Source organism: Rhinolophus sinicus, linkage group LG03 (genome assembly GCF_036562045.2).
Source record: "Rhinolophus sinicus isolate RSC01 linkage group LG03, ASM3656204v1, whole genome shotgun sequence".
Taxonomy (NCBI): Eukaryota; Metazoa; Chordata; class Mammalia; order Chiroptera; family Rhinolophidae; genus Rhinolophus; species Rhinolophus sinicus.
Window position 1 is genome coordinate 152148975 of NC_133753.1, and position 16366 is coordinate 152165340.

Here is a 16366-nt window from a genome sequence, read left to right on the forward strand (position 1 = left end):
AGCTTTATGAATTTGTCTCTTTTTTAAGTACTGTGAAAAGAAAGTGCTACATTAAATTTTTTCTTATTTCATGGTTCTTGGTAGAAGCTGGGTGTTTGCCAACAGCCTGTTTTATTCCAAGTTGTCTTGTTCTCTCGCAGACTGCTACTGGAGACACCCTGGTCTCATCCAAGTCCAGCGCGCTAGCTGCAGCTCGTCGAGCCGAAAGGGAGGGAGAAAAGAAGCAAAGACAAAACAGTGAAGCAGAGAGACTTTTATTGGCTGGGGTGGAGATTCCAGAACCTGTTTTCTTCTGTACCATAGAACCCCCTTCTGTGTCTAAGCAGCCAGGTACAAATAGTCTTGGTGTATCAATTAATTAGTGCTCTGATAAGTTAGATAACATAGTTGCATTAGACCCTTAAAGTATTTCTTATGTGATTGAGTTTAATTTTACCAGAATTTATTGGTAAGTATTTCTTGTGATTAATGTAGCTTTTTTTTTTTTTTTTTTTAAGATTTTTTATTGGGGAAGGGGAACAGGGCTTTATTGGGGAACAGTGTGCAATTTCAGGACTTTTTCTCCAAGTCAAGTTGTTGTCCTTTCAATCTTAGTTGTGGAGGGTTCTGTTCAGCTTCAAGTTGTTCTTTCAGTCTTAGTTGTGGAGGGCGCAGCTCAGCCCCAGGTCCAGTTGCCGTTGCTAGTTGCGGGGGGCACTGCCCACCATCCCTTGCGGGAGTCGAACCGGCAACCTTGTGGTTGAGAGGATGCGCTCCAACCAACTGAGCCATCTGGGAGCTTAGCGGCAGCTCAGCTCAAGGTGCCGTGTTCAATTTTAGTTGCAGGGGGCGCTGCCCACCATCCCTTGCGGGAGTCGAGGAATTGAACTGGCAACCTTGTGGTTGAGAGCCCGTGCTCCAACCAACTGAGCCAACCGGGAGGTAGCTCAGCTCAAGGTGCCATGTTCAATCTTAGTTGCAGGGGGCGCTGCCCACCATCCCTTGCGGGACTCGAGGAATTGAACTGGCAACCTTGTGGTTGGGAGCCCACTGGCCCATGTGGGAATCGAACCGGCAGCCTTCGGAGTTAGGAGCACGGAGCTCTAACCGCCTGAGCCACCGGGCCGGCCCAGTGTAGCTTTTTTTTTAAGATGTTTTGATTTTTACAAGCTTCTTTCATGTTTTTCTTTTCTTATATCTTGGCCGTTTTTCTCATATCATATTCTTCCTTACTCTTGTTCTTGTGGTGCTACATATCTATGGGATTCTAAGTAATGGACCTCAGAAATGCCCTTCCAGTACATTAGATTAGACAGTAACCAATTCATAACTGGTTCAATTTCTCATCATCATTTATAAGATTGCCACTTTTCCTTGTTTTCTAGCTTAACCTTTAGAACTCAGTGAAGACATTTATATACCATGGTTTATGTCATTTGATCTTTTTGAGTGTTACATACTTGGTTCTTTCGCATATTCTCTCAGTTCTTTAGTGGCTTTTCATTACTTACAGCACAAACCCAAACTCTTTAGTATGGTACTATAAAGATTCATGATTTCAGCTATTTCATTTCCAATTAGATTTGGTTAAATACAGCAGGAAACTCCCAAATAACAGTTGCTTTAATGACAGAAGTTTATTTCTCTCTCATAATGTATGCCTTGAGTTGGTAGCCCGGGGATTAGAGGATGGGTCCACAATGTCATCGGGCACCCACGCTCCAATCTTCTGTCCTGCAGAGCTCCTGTCCTTAGTCATCTCATGATGGCTGCTGGAGCCTTGGGCATCACGTAGGAGTTCCTGGCAGCAGAAAGGAGTAAGGGGGAAAAAGAAGATGTACCCCTTTCCCTTTTAAGATTTGTTAGCTATGTGGCTACCCACTTGCAAAGGAGTACGGTAAATGCAGTCTGTCAGCTAAGCAGCATGAGGATAGAGTGGAAGGCTACTAGTGGTCTCTGAGACCAGCTTTCTGCTTGGCTTCATTTCTTGAAACTTCTCCTTGGTCTGAATCCTCTTCATTCACCGAAACAAAAATAAAAACAGTAACTACTCACATCTTACACTGCCATAATAAAGTTCTGATTTCCTGATGATGCCATGCTCTTTTATATTGCTGTTTCTTTTTCTTCTCTCTTGTGTTATGATGACACCCCTGAATTCATCTGCTTGGAAGACGTTTATTCATTAGGTCTCAATTCAAGCATCACCTCTTTTTGAAACTCTCACTGAATTCCTCTATAGGTTGTTAAAGGACAAACCTTCCAGATCTAGAGGTGGCATGAGAAGCCTTTTTCTCCCCCCGTGAAACAAGTTGGACTCACAGATTATGGAAAAACACAGGCAACCTTTTTTGTTTCCCATGTGTTTTTGAGTACCTAGTGGGAAAGAAAGGAAGATTCCTAGCCAAGTAGCTTGGGGTTCCAGTTCCTCATCTCTTCAGCTGGAGTGAACATGAAAGAAATCTGAGTACAGGTATAAGACAGCCCCCAAGTACTGAAGGAAGCTGGATCTTTTCTGTCCAGTTGGTAAAGTTATAGCATTTAAATTAAAACAGGTGAAGAGGCAGTTTTCTTGTTGCTATAAGATGCCCTAAGGCTCGTCTTGACTCTGGAAAAGGATCAGAAGACATGAATGTGGCACCCAGTTACATCAGGGTTGACTGAGCAACTTCTATCAAGGTCTCAAGGTTTGCCAGGCACTTAAGGGGTTGCCCAAGCAAAATAACCTGTGAGTTCTTTTAAATATATTTGAAAGTCATTTCTTATTTCAAAGGTAGTATGGGCACCTAAATTCAGATTGCAGGATTGCAGTTAAATTGCACCAGCCAATTTAAAATTTAGGCCTCAATCCTTTAACGATTACTTTAGGAGAAAAGTTTAGAATCCAAAGAAAGTCTAATTAATGGGCATTAGCTTTGGGGTCCTAGGCCCCAGAGAGTAGAGGACTTCCCAGAGCCTCCCTTACTCAGACTTCCTGGAAGCAGATCCACATAACCTTTTCTGTATTCTTCCATTGTCCTTCCATTACTTACTTGATGGTCCTACTATACCACTTGACACCCTGTGTTATAATGCTGTGTTTTCACCCCAGTAAGCTCCTGAAAGATAGATTCTTTATAAATATTTTTGAATGAACTTGTTTATTTTAGAATGAAATTACTGTCTTTTCATTCCAAAAGTCACAAAGTGACATAAGCATTGTTACTTTCTTTGAGTATCTGTAGATGCTTAAAGATAAATATTATCTAAAATAATGGCTCCTAACCTCGGATGTGCATATACGTCTCCTGAGGTTCTTGTTAAATGTGAATTCCGATTCAGTCTGGAACCTGAGCCTCTATTTCTAACAAGCTCTGTTGACGCCAGTGTTGCTGGTCCTTAGACCCAACTTTGGAATATCGAGTCTAGAACAGCACTGTTCAATAGAAATGCATGATCCACATATGTAACTTAAAATTTTCTTACAGCCATATTAAAAAAAGTTAAGCTGGCAAAATTAACTTAAATAATATATTTTACTTAACCTAGTATATCAAAAATATTATATCAACATGTAATCAGTAGAAAAAATTACTGAAAAATTTTACCCTTTTTTTTCATATAAAGTTTTTGAAGCCTGGTGGTATTTTATACTTATAGCACATTCAATTTGAACTAGTAACACCTATCACAGATGGCTAGTAGCTACCATTGGACAGTGCAGGTCTAGAAGGCCTGGTTTATATACCTAAGAACACTTTAAATGTGTGATAAGGTTCATTAATCCATTGCGGAGCTCTTCAGCTACATTTTATATAAAGTCTGTGGAACTTCTAACATCTTCTATAAAGACACAGGGTGTACTTATCAGTTAATTGATTGTATTACAGTATCACCTTACTTGAGATGGCATACTTAATGCAAGTAATATTCTTATTTCCTCTTTGGTTATGGTAATTCATCATAGAGTGATCACATTAGCATCTCTTTATTCATGATGTAATTTATCTTCCTTTTGCCAGTTTCTCATGATTGCTTGTGTTCCTGGAGGCATTTTGCCTTTTTGTCAGCTCTTTGATTGATCTTTGCGAAACATGATCAGATGATTTTCCTGACTCAGAACCATTCAGTGGCTTCCCCATGCAAATCCCAACTCCTCACCATGGCCTATGAAGCCTTGCTTGATGTGATCCCTGCCACTCATCTACCTCCTCACCTGAGGCTTCCCTTCCTTCTTCCCACCAGTATCCAGCTACACTGGCCTTTTTCCTTTTCCAGGAGCAAACCTTTTCTTCCACAGCTATTTCCTTTCTTTTTCTTCAGGATTTTGCTTACAAGGTCATTCTTTTTTGTGTGTCTTTACCTAAATCATCCTGGAGAGGCCTTCCCAGATCACCCAATCTCAAGTCACCTCCCATCACTTGTTTTATCATCTTTTTTTATTCTCCACAAAACAGTTACGGCTGTTTGAAATTTTCTTTTTCAAAATGTGTTTGCTTATACATCTATTTTCCCCACATATGGTACATATGGTACATTATCTAAAAAATGAAATACAAAGATAACAGTTATTGTTTATCTCCTAGATTTGGATCATGCATTGAAGTGCCTTCAGCGTGAAGATCCCAGTTTGAAAGTGAGGCTAGATCCTGACTCTGGGCAAGTAGGTATATTATTACCAATCACTGATTATTATTATTATTATGTTGACTGTCAAGCTAAATAAACAAATTCTCCTTTATTCCTCAAAATAAACATACCTCACTTATATAAATTACTGTCCAACATTTCGACCTTCCAGAAGTTAGCATTTTGTGACATTTTCAAATGAGGTTCACCCCAAGACAAAGCCCTGAGCCTCTTGTGCTAAGGCTTATAGAAGCAGCATACTAAAGGGAGGATGCAAGGTGCTTTTAATGACAACGATACACATAAATGGGTGAGAATTGATAGATTACTACCTACCCATGTGGGAGGAAACAGAGTTCTAAAGTAGGTACAAACTGGGCTGTATATTATAGCACAGGAGAATAGATGTTCAGTCTACATCTTCCTTTTAGGAAGGCAGGGTAAATTTACATAAGATTTTAGAAAAAATTCCTTAAACAGATTAAAAATTTGGGGCCCCCAGATGGCTCAGTTGGTTAGAACGCGAGCTCTGAACAGCAGGGCTGCTGATTCGATTCCCACTTGGGCCAGTGAGCTGCGCCCTCCACAACTAGATTGAAGGACAATGACCTGGAGCTGATGGGCCCTGCAGAAACACTCTTGTTCCCCAATATTCCCCAATAAAAATTAAAAAAAAGATTAAAAATTTGTCTTTATAAGGATAAACTGATTTAGTTAATCTGGAAAATACAGGGTACTTTATTTTCCCAAATGCCAGCTAAATGAGTAGTAATTTAGTTTAATTGACCCTGAATGCTACAAGAACTTTATTATTTAAAAAATGCCAATACATATTTTTTAAATAGCAAATAACACCCAAGTGTACAAAGTAAAGAAAGTTTCCCTTTCTGTCTCTTAATCCTATTCTACACAGGTAACCACTGAAAACTTGGTGAATGCTCTTTCACTCTTTTTCAAACATCCACTCTTCTGCTGTGCTACATTATAAAACGGTATACTTTTTCCAAATATATAATGTATAGATATATAACAGGTCACTCTATTTGTATTATTCTACAGCTTGCTTTTTTCAAATAATTTACTTCTTTAAGGTATAACAGTCATACACCAAGTAATTTTTTTTCTTTTTTGTTCCTTACAATTATAGTTTTATTACAGCAAAAAGGATACAAATTAGAACCAGCCAAAGGAAAACACACACGGCACAGTTCTAAGTGAGAAGCTTTGTGCATCCTCAGGGATGTGTTACCCTCCTGGTAGAAGATTGCCAACAAAGGAGGCTCACCTGGGCCTTTGGTGTCGAGTTTTTATTGGGGCTCAGTCACATACTGCCTATATGGTTGACCTTTGTCCCATAGGAGTTCTCTACGTTGGAACTGATATGGTTATTCCAAAGCCCGCATCATAAATCACATTGTTAGACAGTTTGGTGGACAAAGTCCCCAGGCAAGCAAAGACACTTTCTATCAGTCAGCATCCTGGCCTAAAGATAATTTTCCAATTGCTGAGAGCAAGGGCCAGATCTCTCTTTGGGTAAATTCTTCACAGGTAGCATATGAGCAAGATGGAACAAATATGGAATCCTTGCACTATTTCTTCTACACAAAGACCTTCTTCAGGTACAATGGTTATAGTTGCTTTAAAAAAAAAAAAAAGCATGTCTTGATTGGTTTTGATACAAATTTGGGTGTTTTAGCAAGGACCCAAAATAACATTGGTTCATAGAAAATAAAAGTCAATTTCTCTGTCACATAAAAGTCTAAGCTAGTCTGGAAATTTTGACTGCCTACAAAGCTGTAAGGTACCCAGGACGGTTGGGAAATACCCATGTGGTTGGGAATGTTTGGGAGAAAGGTTATTTTACCCCGTTCATAAGATGTTGCCCTCATCCACATGTTTTGAGACAGTTGCCTATATCTTCATTAAGAGAAGGGATTTTCTCTTTTCTTAAAGGCGTAACATAGACATTGATGGCATCAATTATACTCATGTTCCACTGGCCAGAACTTAGCTGTGTGGTTGGGAAGTGTAGTCTTAGCTAAATGCCACTTGCCCAGCTGATAATTCAACTATCATGGAATAAGGAGAGAGTGGCCTAGTAATCCACTTTTGACTTATTATTCCAATCAGAAAAGTTAAAAAAAACAGTGATGTAGGAGCCAAAAAAATTGCAAAAAAAACTTTCTAATTAATGAAAAATAACACATTGATATTATACCTTTATACAGTATTTTGTGTAAATCTAATTTTTCCTTGATCTTTGTTTTATTTTCTTTTTTAACCAGACTGTCCTGTGTGGTATGGGGGAGTTACATATTGAGATTATTCATGACCGAATCAAGAGGGAATATGGACTGGAAACCTATCTAGGGCCTCTCCAGGTGGCATACCGAGAGACTATCTTAAATTCAGTTCGTGCCACAGGTGAAAAAATAGAACATTTAGAATTTGCTGTTTTTGTTTCTCTCTCTTTCTTTCTCTCTCTCAAGGATGTTTTCTCAGTATCTTTTAGTTGCATAAAGCACTAATGTCTTCCATTAGTGGGGACAGGTTTTATGTGTGTGTTTTCTTGTTTCTTAGGATCTTTTTGTTTTGTTTTAAATAGCCCTATTCTATTACTATTCATATTTACTGGATGAGCCATTCAATCAAGCAAATGTGCTTTTTTAGTGGCCATGGGATAGAATAAACCATTGAAGTAGATGGCTCATCCCTATCCTTACTACCAGAATGAGTATAAGAATTTGAAGTTGACGTTATTTTTATTCTATAAAGTGAGAGGAAAATAATTTTCACTGTTTAATAAATATAGTTATCAATACCAATTGTATTCTTGAGAAAGGGCAGTTTTTAAATTTCTGTTCCAAAATGTAAGAATTCATGGTTAATAGTTTTAATTTGGTTCCCTTAAGCAAAAGAACGTGACATTATTGCTTTTCCCCTCAAGGAGAAAACATAGATAGGTTTTTAAAAAAATACTATAGAGAAAAGATGTTTAGGATAACCAGGTGCTTTTAAGCAACTCAGTGATTTGTAAAAAGGTCAGGTGGCTACTTTTCACTGAAATTTGAAAAACTAAACAAATAGAATTTAGGAGCAAATGAAGGAAGATCTCTGTTTCTGGACTTTGTATATGGAAAAATTAAAAATGCTGGGAAAATATAAGTAACATCTTTTAAATTAATGTCTGAACTGATTGGAACATAATGGAAATTTCCAGAGGTAAAAAGGAAGCTAAGACAGGAATCTCAGAAAGTAAGTCAGCACCAAAGCCACTAAGCTATTCTGGAGGAATCTGCAGTCATTTCTAACCTAGTACTTGGTGGCCACATCCTCATGGAAATAATTAACTAGGAAAGTCTTCTCCAGAAACAAGTGAGAATCTGTAACCACAGACTTCTGATAGGGTTTTTCATGGAGTCAGTGTGACCTGCAAAATTCCTAACCAGGAAGAATTTAGTGTAATATCTTCCTTGGAGCACAGAATATAAAAAAATAAGTGCTACTATATGCCCTAAAACAAAACAAAACCCGAAAACTTTATGAAAGGCAAACCTTCAAATTTGGGGGAGAAAATATAGAAACGTCTTAGTAACCAGGATAGGGTTGGACTTATATAACACCAGAAGCTGAAACCATGAAGTAAGATGGCTACATTCGGTATTATTAAAATTAAAAATTTGTGTATAGAATATACTATAAAGAAAGCAAAAAGACATACCAAAAGCTGAGAGAAGGAAGATATTTGCATCATATAAACTGACAAAATATTAGTACCCAGACTATCTAAAGAACTTCTAAAGATCAGTAAAAACATGGCAAACAAGTAGAAAAGTGAGCAAAAAAAGGTTAAACAGGTATTTCAGAAAAGAGGATACCCGAAAGGCCCATGAACATGTTGAAAGATTTTCAGTCTCAGTAACGATTAGGATCATGCCAGTTAAAAGTGTGAGATGCCATTTTACACCAACAAAATTGGCAAGAATTGAAATCTGACAATGCCGAGAATTGGTGAGGTGTTGAGCATTGAAAACTTATAAAAACTTCTGGTGAAAGTATAAATTGTACAACCACTATGAAAACAGTTTGGTAACTTCTTGTGAAGTTGACCCTGTGCGGACCTTACTACTTAGCGTTACACTCCTAGGTGCATGCTGTAGAGAAACACTTAGACATGTGCATTGGGAGACAGATATAAGAATCTTCATAATAGCGTTGTAATAAAAGAAAACGAAATAGAAAAAACAGGTCAAATATGTGTGTACAGAAGAATGGATAAATAAATTGTACCGTGTTCATGGAATACTATATCGCAGTGAAAAAGAATGCACTTATATCAACATGTCAGCTCATATGATCCACAGATGTGTAGCCAAAAAAGCAAGTTGCAGAATATATACAATATAATAACATTCAAAATGAAGCAGAAGTAAACTATATTGTTTGGGGGTACATGCATGTGTTATAACTCTAAAGAAAAACATAATGATTAAATATAATGTGACAGTCGTTGCAGAAGGTTTCTAGATTACTGTGTAATCGTTCTGTTTCTTTAGTAATTTTATGTTTCCTGAATGTTCATTTTATTTTTAGCTTATGCATATATTTATAAGTGTAAAATATTCATAATATAAAACTGAGCTCGAAAAGGACTTATGAAGAGGAATTGTGGACTGTAATTAATTCTAAGTTTTGAATTTGGACCATGAGTCACTGCATTACATGGTCACTTACATAAATACAGCGTAGTTGTGTTTTAGTAAAATACTACAGATTCGTGAAAGCTGTTGGTTGTTAGCTAATGAGAGATACTATTTTCAATTTTACAAAAAGACATTTCATTAGCTTTTTGGAAAGCATAAATATTAAATGTATATATTACTAGAAGAATATATGAAATTTAACCGTTTATGGATTGTCAGAGTTGAAATCCTTTTAATTTTCCTTAGATGACCTTTTGTACTCTACATGTTTTACTTTTAAACAAAACATTTGTAATTAAAAGAATTTCAGTCATACAAGAGATGTTTCAAAAAATTTGAATGTAATCTGCATATCAAAATTTGTGTGATCATCTGCCTCAAAGCATCTTAACACTAAAGCAGTATTACCTTGCATTCAGAGCAGGTTTTTAACAGGGATAAACATGGAAGCAGATGCTTTCTTGGTAGAACTACTTACTTTGACATTTTTATACTGTATTTGGTGCCACTCATATTTTTTCCCACTTTATCTTCTGTTAGACCTTGAAGTTGTTGATTGTAAATTTGCCAGTTGTGGCACCTTCATACCCCGGAACAAATGTCTGAGGTACCATATTCAATTTGTTTACAGATACCTTAGATAGAACTTTAGGAGACAAACGGCATCTTGTGACTGTGGAAGTGGAAGCAAAGCCGATTGAAGCGTCATCTGGTGCGCCAGTTATTGAGTATGCCGACAGTGTTAGTGAAGACATTTGGAAGGCCTCCCAAGAGGCCATTGAAAATGGAATTCACAGTGCATGCCTCCAAGGTGAGGTACTTGGGTAAGAGTATGACTGTCACACTCAACCATTGAGTCACTCCTAATATTACAGATTATTTCAGTCTTTTTCTAACTTGGGTAGAGTTTTCTCCCTATCTCTTCCCATTATGTATATGTTATACCTTTTATGATTGTCCCATAGTCCTTGGTCTGTTGTTGTTTTTTCAGTCTTTTGTTCACTTTGGTTTTCCGTTTTGGAGGTTTCTACTGATAAATAACTCAGAGACTCTTTCCTTAGCTGTGTCTAGTCTACTTATAAGCCTATCAGAGGCATTCTTAATTTTTGTTGCAGTGTCTTTTACCTCTATCTGGAATTTCTTTTTGGTTCTTTCCTAGGACTTACATCTCTCTGCTTTTATTGCCCATCTGTTCTTGCGTGCTGTCTACTTTATCTGTTGGAGCCTTTGTCATATTAATCATAGTTGTTTTACATCCCTGGTCTGATCATTCCAACATTCCTGCCATGTCTGGTCATGATGCTTATTCTGTCTACTCAGATTGTGCATTTTGCCTTGTAACTTTTTCTTGATAGCCAGACATGATGTACTGGGTAAAAGGAATGGCTGAAAACAGGCCTTTAGTAATGTGGTGAGGTGTGGGGGATGGAGAAGCGTTCAGTAGTCCTAGGATTAGGCCTCAGTCTTCTCGTGAGTCTGTGCCTCTGGACTGTGAACTGTACAAACGTTCCTCAGTTTTTCTCACTCCCTAGGCGGCACAGGATGGCTAGAGTGGACTAGAGTAGGGCACTTCCCCCAGGTCAGTTAGGCTTTGATGATGGTGCCCCTGGAGGTTAGGCTGTAGTTAACTAGTTTCCCCTGGGGAAAGGCCTGTTAAGGACAGAGTGTTCTGAAGTACTGTTTTCAATCCCAAGTTGGTTGAATCTGTGGGTGTGAAACCAATGGATATGAAGGGCCAAGTTTTTGGGGATTCAAAAGTTCTACATGGATTTTCATCGGCTCGGGTTGGTTCCCCTAATCCCCTACGTTGTTTAAAGGTCAGCTGTATTTCAGAATGTTTTTTTCTTTCCCCTGCTAGAAGCACAGGGATACTTTTGTCTGATATTTACTATGAGAACCTACTTGAGCTTCTGGAGGTAAATCTCACAAAATTGTGCCCCCGGCCCCCTCCCCCCAATGACTGGGTCCCCCTAGTTTTTAAATCTCAGAGTTGTTCACACTGAGTCTCCAACAATTTATCAATTATAGTTCAGCTTTTCCTACCCTGACACTGGCTCCCAGGGTGTTTTCTGCTCCAGGAAGCTGTGTGTTCGCCTCTTTCTCCAGTCTTGGGGGCAGTGGTTTGCCCTTTGTCCTCCCCTCTCTAATAAATCTAAGAAGAGTTGATTTTTCAGTCTGTTCTACTTTTTACCTGTTGTCAGGACAAAGTGATGACTTCCCAGCTCCTTACATGTGGAACTAGAAACCAGAAGTCCTCTCCCTATTTCTTTACACTTCTCAGTTGTTTCTTCACACAACTCAGTTGTTCCTCAGTTGCATATCGAGTCTTCATACAAATTTTTCCCCCTTGCTTAGGACCATTGCTTGGATCCCCAATTCAGGATGTGGCAATTACTTTACATTCACTGATAATTCATCCTGGTACCTCCTCAACTATGATTTCTGCCTGTGTCTCAAGATGTGTACAAAAGGTACAGAACTATCGTAATACTTTATGCGTTAAGGTGACTCTCCTAACAGTGATGTACCACTGGCCCGCAGACAGCTGTGCTTGTAGGGCCTGGCCTTGTGTTTATGCTTCCTGAGACTTAGAGTCAGCAAGAGTTTTTACCATGGAGAATCTTTAATTTCTTAGTCACTAGGTTTTTATCTAAGAAATTACTGTTTAACATAGATAGCTATGAAATATCCTCTGATTTTGGCAAATAGGCAAGTTTCCTTACGTGGCAACTCTGCTTTCCCCATCCCAGACACACCATTAGAAACAAGCTTGGTAGGTTTGAGTAGAGGACATTTCTGGGGTCAGTTTGGCCCAAGATGAACTATAATATAAAGGACATTGAAAATCTAATATTGGTTCCAATTTTAGAGTTCCTGTTTATTCAAATAAGATTAATCAAGACTCGCTGAATAACAGATTCAGGATAAGCATTTTCCCTTCTCAAAGCATCAGGCAATCTGGTCGTCTTGGCATAGTTCTCTGGGGGTATGTCCTGGAGTGTCTTGCCCCAGTACCTGCCAGAGCTAGATGAATGCCAGGACCTTCTTGTACTGAAAGATGATTCCGTGCATTCCTCTCAGTGTGGGAATGTGCTCATTCTGTAGGTGACTGGTTTTGCCAGTTATTGAGTACGCCGACTGTTAGTGAAGACATTTTGAAGGCCATTAAAACACTTGCTTTTATAATCATCTTCTGATATTTTGCCCTGTGAGATCTCATTTTCTATAGTCTTATTTGAATCTATAATTTTAAAATTAAATACCCTAAGCCCCTGACTTAAGAAGGCTGAACTTAGTGTCTCTTTCATGAGTTTAGATTCATACGTAGTTTTTTTATTAAAAAAAACACTATACTTTCAAAATTATTGAAGTAGTATTTCCCTAAGTATATATTATAGTTAGAAATACCACCTGTAGTCATGATTAAATTGTTGAAAACATTTACCTTCCAGTAATTTTTGGAGTTTCTCCTGAAATTGGTTTTAATATTGAAGTAACGGTAACCTGAAACATGATGTAATGTTTCTAAAATAACTGCAAGCCCCAGTATATTGGCCAGTCTTTCAAAATCTAATATGCCTTCTAAAAAATAAAATCTGAGTATTTCTGAGTTGGTTAGCCTTTTTATTAAGAGTATACTAGAGAATAATAATTAACTTTATGAGGGCTTACATTTACTCTTTAGGTTTAATTCATTACTTGAAATGAAATACTCCTAATGGAATTACTCCAGCCTTTATCAATCTTCATCTAGTGGGGAAGCTTCTCTCTACTTATGAGAAGTTAATGATGCTTCATGTATTTATTTAGCTATCTGTGTTATGCTCACAGTGCACCGATGGACATATAGGATGTATATGTTTTTCTTGACTTTTAGGAGCTTATGACTTAAAATGGAATTAAATATAGCCAAATAGCCAAAATATTAGATAGAAGCTGACAAGCAGGAGATTGGGCAGGATTTTTGGAAAGAAGTTAATATTTGTGATGATTTGATGAGCTGTGATGATTTGAAGAATTTGGGCACAGTGGAGACAGGACATTAAAGAGTCCCCTTAGCTGTAGGTATCAGATGAAGGCAGGGGAGCAGTGAAAAATAGTGTTGGAAAAGTAAAATAGAGGCAGACTGTAGAGAAACTTTTAAAAAGTACATTTACAAGTCTGAGGTTGTTTTAAGAACAGTGATGAGTGAAGTTTTTGAAGAAGGCAGTATAATCATTAGAATACAGGAGGGATTGGAGTAGGGAAGAACTAGTTGAGGGACAGGGAAGGGACTAGGTGTGAGCTAGGACCATAAGCGTGGAAATGGAATAGGAATGGAAATTTTACAGCTTCTTGGGGAAAAGAAAGTCAAAGATGCATGTCCAGGTGAACTGAAGACTAGTGATGCCATCAGCAGAAACAGGAAAGAGCAGACAGAGTGTTTGGAAAAGGAAATGATGAGCTCAGTTTGGGGTAGGCGGGGTTGTTATAGGATGTTCAGACACTATCCCAGAGCAGGCCAACGGCCTACAAGGCTGGAGCACTCGGACACTGTGGGTTGGGTGGAGTTCAGTTTTTGAGGAAGCTACGTAGAAGTCTTTGAAGCTCTGCAATTAGACAGTTTCGCCAAGGAAACTGGGAGGAGAAAATAGGACTGAGGACAGCTCCATGAGCACAGAATGTCCTATTTAAGTTACATAGAATTCAGTCCTTCCCTTAGTGTTTTTCCTCTTAAGTGTTACCTTTTCCTACTCTATTATTTTGTTCTAAGAGACATGTGAAGTGGCACAAAACTTGCTCAGAACTAAAAAAATACAGAAAACATAAAGTTGTTTGCTGTTGACTATCATTATTTTTAATAACATTTTCATTCAAGGGCTATTAGATACATTGTCTACAGTTGTCCTTTCAGTTGATAATGAAGTTGAAGTGATTTTAAAGGTTTAGTTAGCTACGAGGAACTGAGATTGTTTTACTGAAATTTCTATGACAAAGAGAATATACTCTTGGTTTTACTAGTTGGCCATTTTTCATGGTTGTGAGAATAAGGGGCCAGGGGAGAAAGGAGGAGGAGATGAGGTATCAGGGACAGAAGGGTTAGAGACCCAGAGCCATTATTTGCCAGTGATGATGCCTCCATCTAAGGCCTTAGTAATAGTGCGGAGTAGTGGGTGGGAGCAGAAAGAAAGACGATCAGCCAAACCCAGGTAAAGGTGAGGGCACATTCCAGAGCCAAACTCTGTTATTTATCTGGTTCCCATTGCTGAATCTGTTTATTACATCCCTCCTGGTAACCAAACAGAGGCTTAGAATTTATGGAAAATTTTGTTAACTTTTGAATTCTGACAGGCTGAGAAGTAGACTAGCTTTTTAAATCAAACTCCAGTACTTATATTGTTTGCAGCCTCCATCCAAAACCCATTTACCAATTTGTCTGATTTTTTTAGGCTCTGAAGAAAGCTGATAAGCAAGTGTTAGAGCCCCTGATGAATCTTGAGGTTACCGTGACTAGAGATTACCTTAGCCCTGTCCTGGCAGATCTGGCACAAAGAAGAGGGAACATTCAGGAAATCCAGACTCGTCAGGACAACAAAGTTGTTATTGGATTTGTTCCCTTAGCAGAAATTATGGTAGGTACTTTGTGACTGAAAAGTACATATTCTTTTTCTGATACAGGGGACATATACGCTGAGCAAAAATAGACAATAACACCTGAGAGAAGCATCAGGGCTTTGATTTAGAAGACATGTGTGAAATTTCAGTCATTGGGAACTGTAGGACTTTGCATTTAAATTGTGAGGGAAATCCAGGGAATTACAGTATTATGGGGGTCATTTCCAGTCCTCCGTAGAGGTTGGGGTGTGCTGTATCAAAATGTAGCACCAGCCTACCATTTGTCCCTTCCAAGCACTTACCCTCCTTCTACAATTGCCAGTTTTCAGGTGAGTGTCATTCTTCTGATCAGCCCCTTCTGCTCTAGTCCAAGCACCTGTGCCAGCAGAGTTACCTTTTCAAATGCTGGGACCAGGGAATACATCTGAAGCATACCCACACTACTGTTTTTTGTCCTCCACAATATTTCAGTACCTGATTTTTCCTAAGAAACATGATTTAAATGATCTGTTTGAAGAAGTGATATGGTTAAGTTACGTAATCACCTTTCCTGGTAATGGTCAAAAGATAAGTAGGAGGAAGGGAAACTTGAGGCTTAAATTTTATAACTGACTGAAATTATTTTGATTAGGGTTATTCAACTGTGCTTCGAACCCTAACATCAGGCTCAGCTGCTTTTGCTTTAGAACTATCTAACTATCAAGCCATGAGTCCTCAAGACCAAAGTACACTGCTCAGCCGGAGAAGTGGCTTGACCTAAGTGCTTTAGGTCCTTGGAGAGAAATTCAGGAGCACCTACCTACTTCATTTTCAGTAAGAACAATTTTTATTGCTTTATTTATTGTACAAATAAATCACTATTTCATACCTGGAGATTTGGACCTTTCACCTTTTTTCTTTTTTAAATTTTCAACTAAAGTTGCATTCAATATTTTATATTAATTTCAGGTGTATAGCATAGTGGTTAGACATTTGTATATTTTAAGAAGTGATCCCCATGGCATTAAAAGATCCAAATTTCCAGGTATAAAACAAATAAGTCATGGAGCTGTAACGTACAGCATGAGGAATACAGTCAGATATTGTGATAGCATGGTACAGTGTCAGATGGTTGCTGTACTTACCAAGGTGATCACTTCTTTAGGTATAGAAATGTCGAATTAATATGTTGTACCCCTGAAACTAATATAATGTTGCATGTTAGCTATATTTTTTAATAAAAAGCTAAAAATAAATTACTGTTTCAGTACATTCAAAGAACTAGATAAAAGATGGAACTTCAAATTGATAGCGGTACTTGAATTTTATATAATGAGATGGTACTTGAATTTTATATAATGAGAAATGTGTTTTGATGTTGAAAGTTAATGTACCTGAACTATACATGCATATAGGTTATTTTTGTCAGTAAAGACTCGGCCCTTTGGAATATATCATGTTTTTTTTTTGTTTTGTTTTGTTTTGTTTTATTGTTTTTAAGC

The 16366-nt window shown here is 38.0% G+C and overlaps 1 protein-coding gene across 8 annotated transcripts in view; it reads left to right on the plus strand.

Annotated features, from left to right (window-relative positions):
• GFM2 (GTP dependent ribosome recycling factor mitochondrial 2) overlaps positions 1-16366 on the plus strand; it is a 70748-nt gene that overhangs the window by 26907 nt on the left and 27475 nt on the right. For 4 of the 8 annotated variants that reach the window (XM_019728122.2, XM_074328822.1, XM_019728125.2 and 1 more), the window contains 7 exons: positions 141-330; positions 4545-4621; positions 6873-7011; positions 9922-10101; positions 11646-11761; positions 14720-14902; positions 15517-15758. In XM_019728122.2, coding sequence (XP_019583681.2) covers positions 141-330; positions 4545-4621; positions 6873-7011; positions 9922-10101; positions 11646-11761; positions 14720-14902; positions 15517-15645 — 1014 coding nt within the window. In that variant the 3' untranslated portion in view covers positions 15646-15758. Of the gene's footprint in view, positions 1-140; positions 331-4544; positions 4622-6872; positions 7012-9921; positions 10102-11645; positions 11762-14719; positions 14903-15516; positions 15759-16366 lie in introns of those variants that run through there. The other 4 variants (XR_012495084.1, XR_012495085.1, XR_012495086.1 and 1 more) reach the window with 2 other exon arrangements.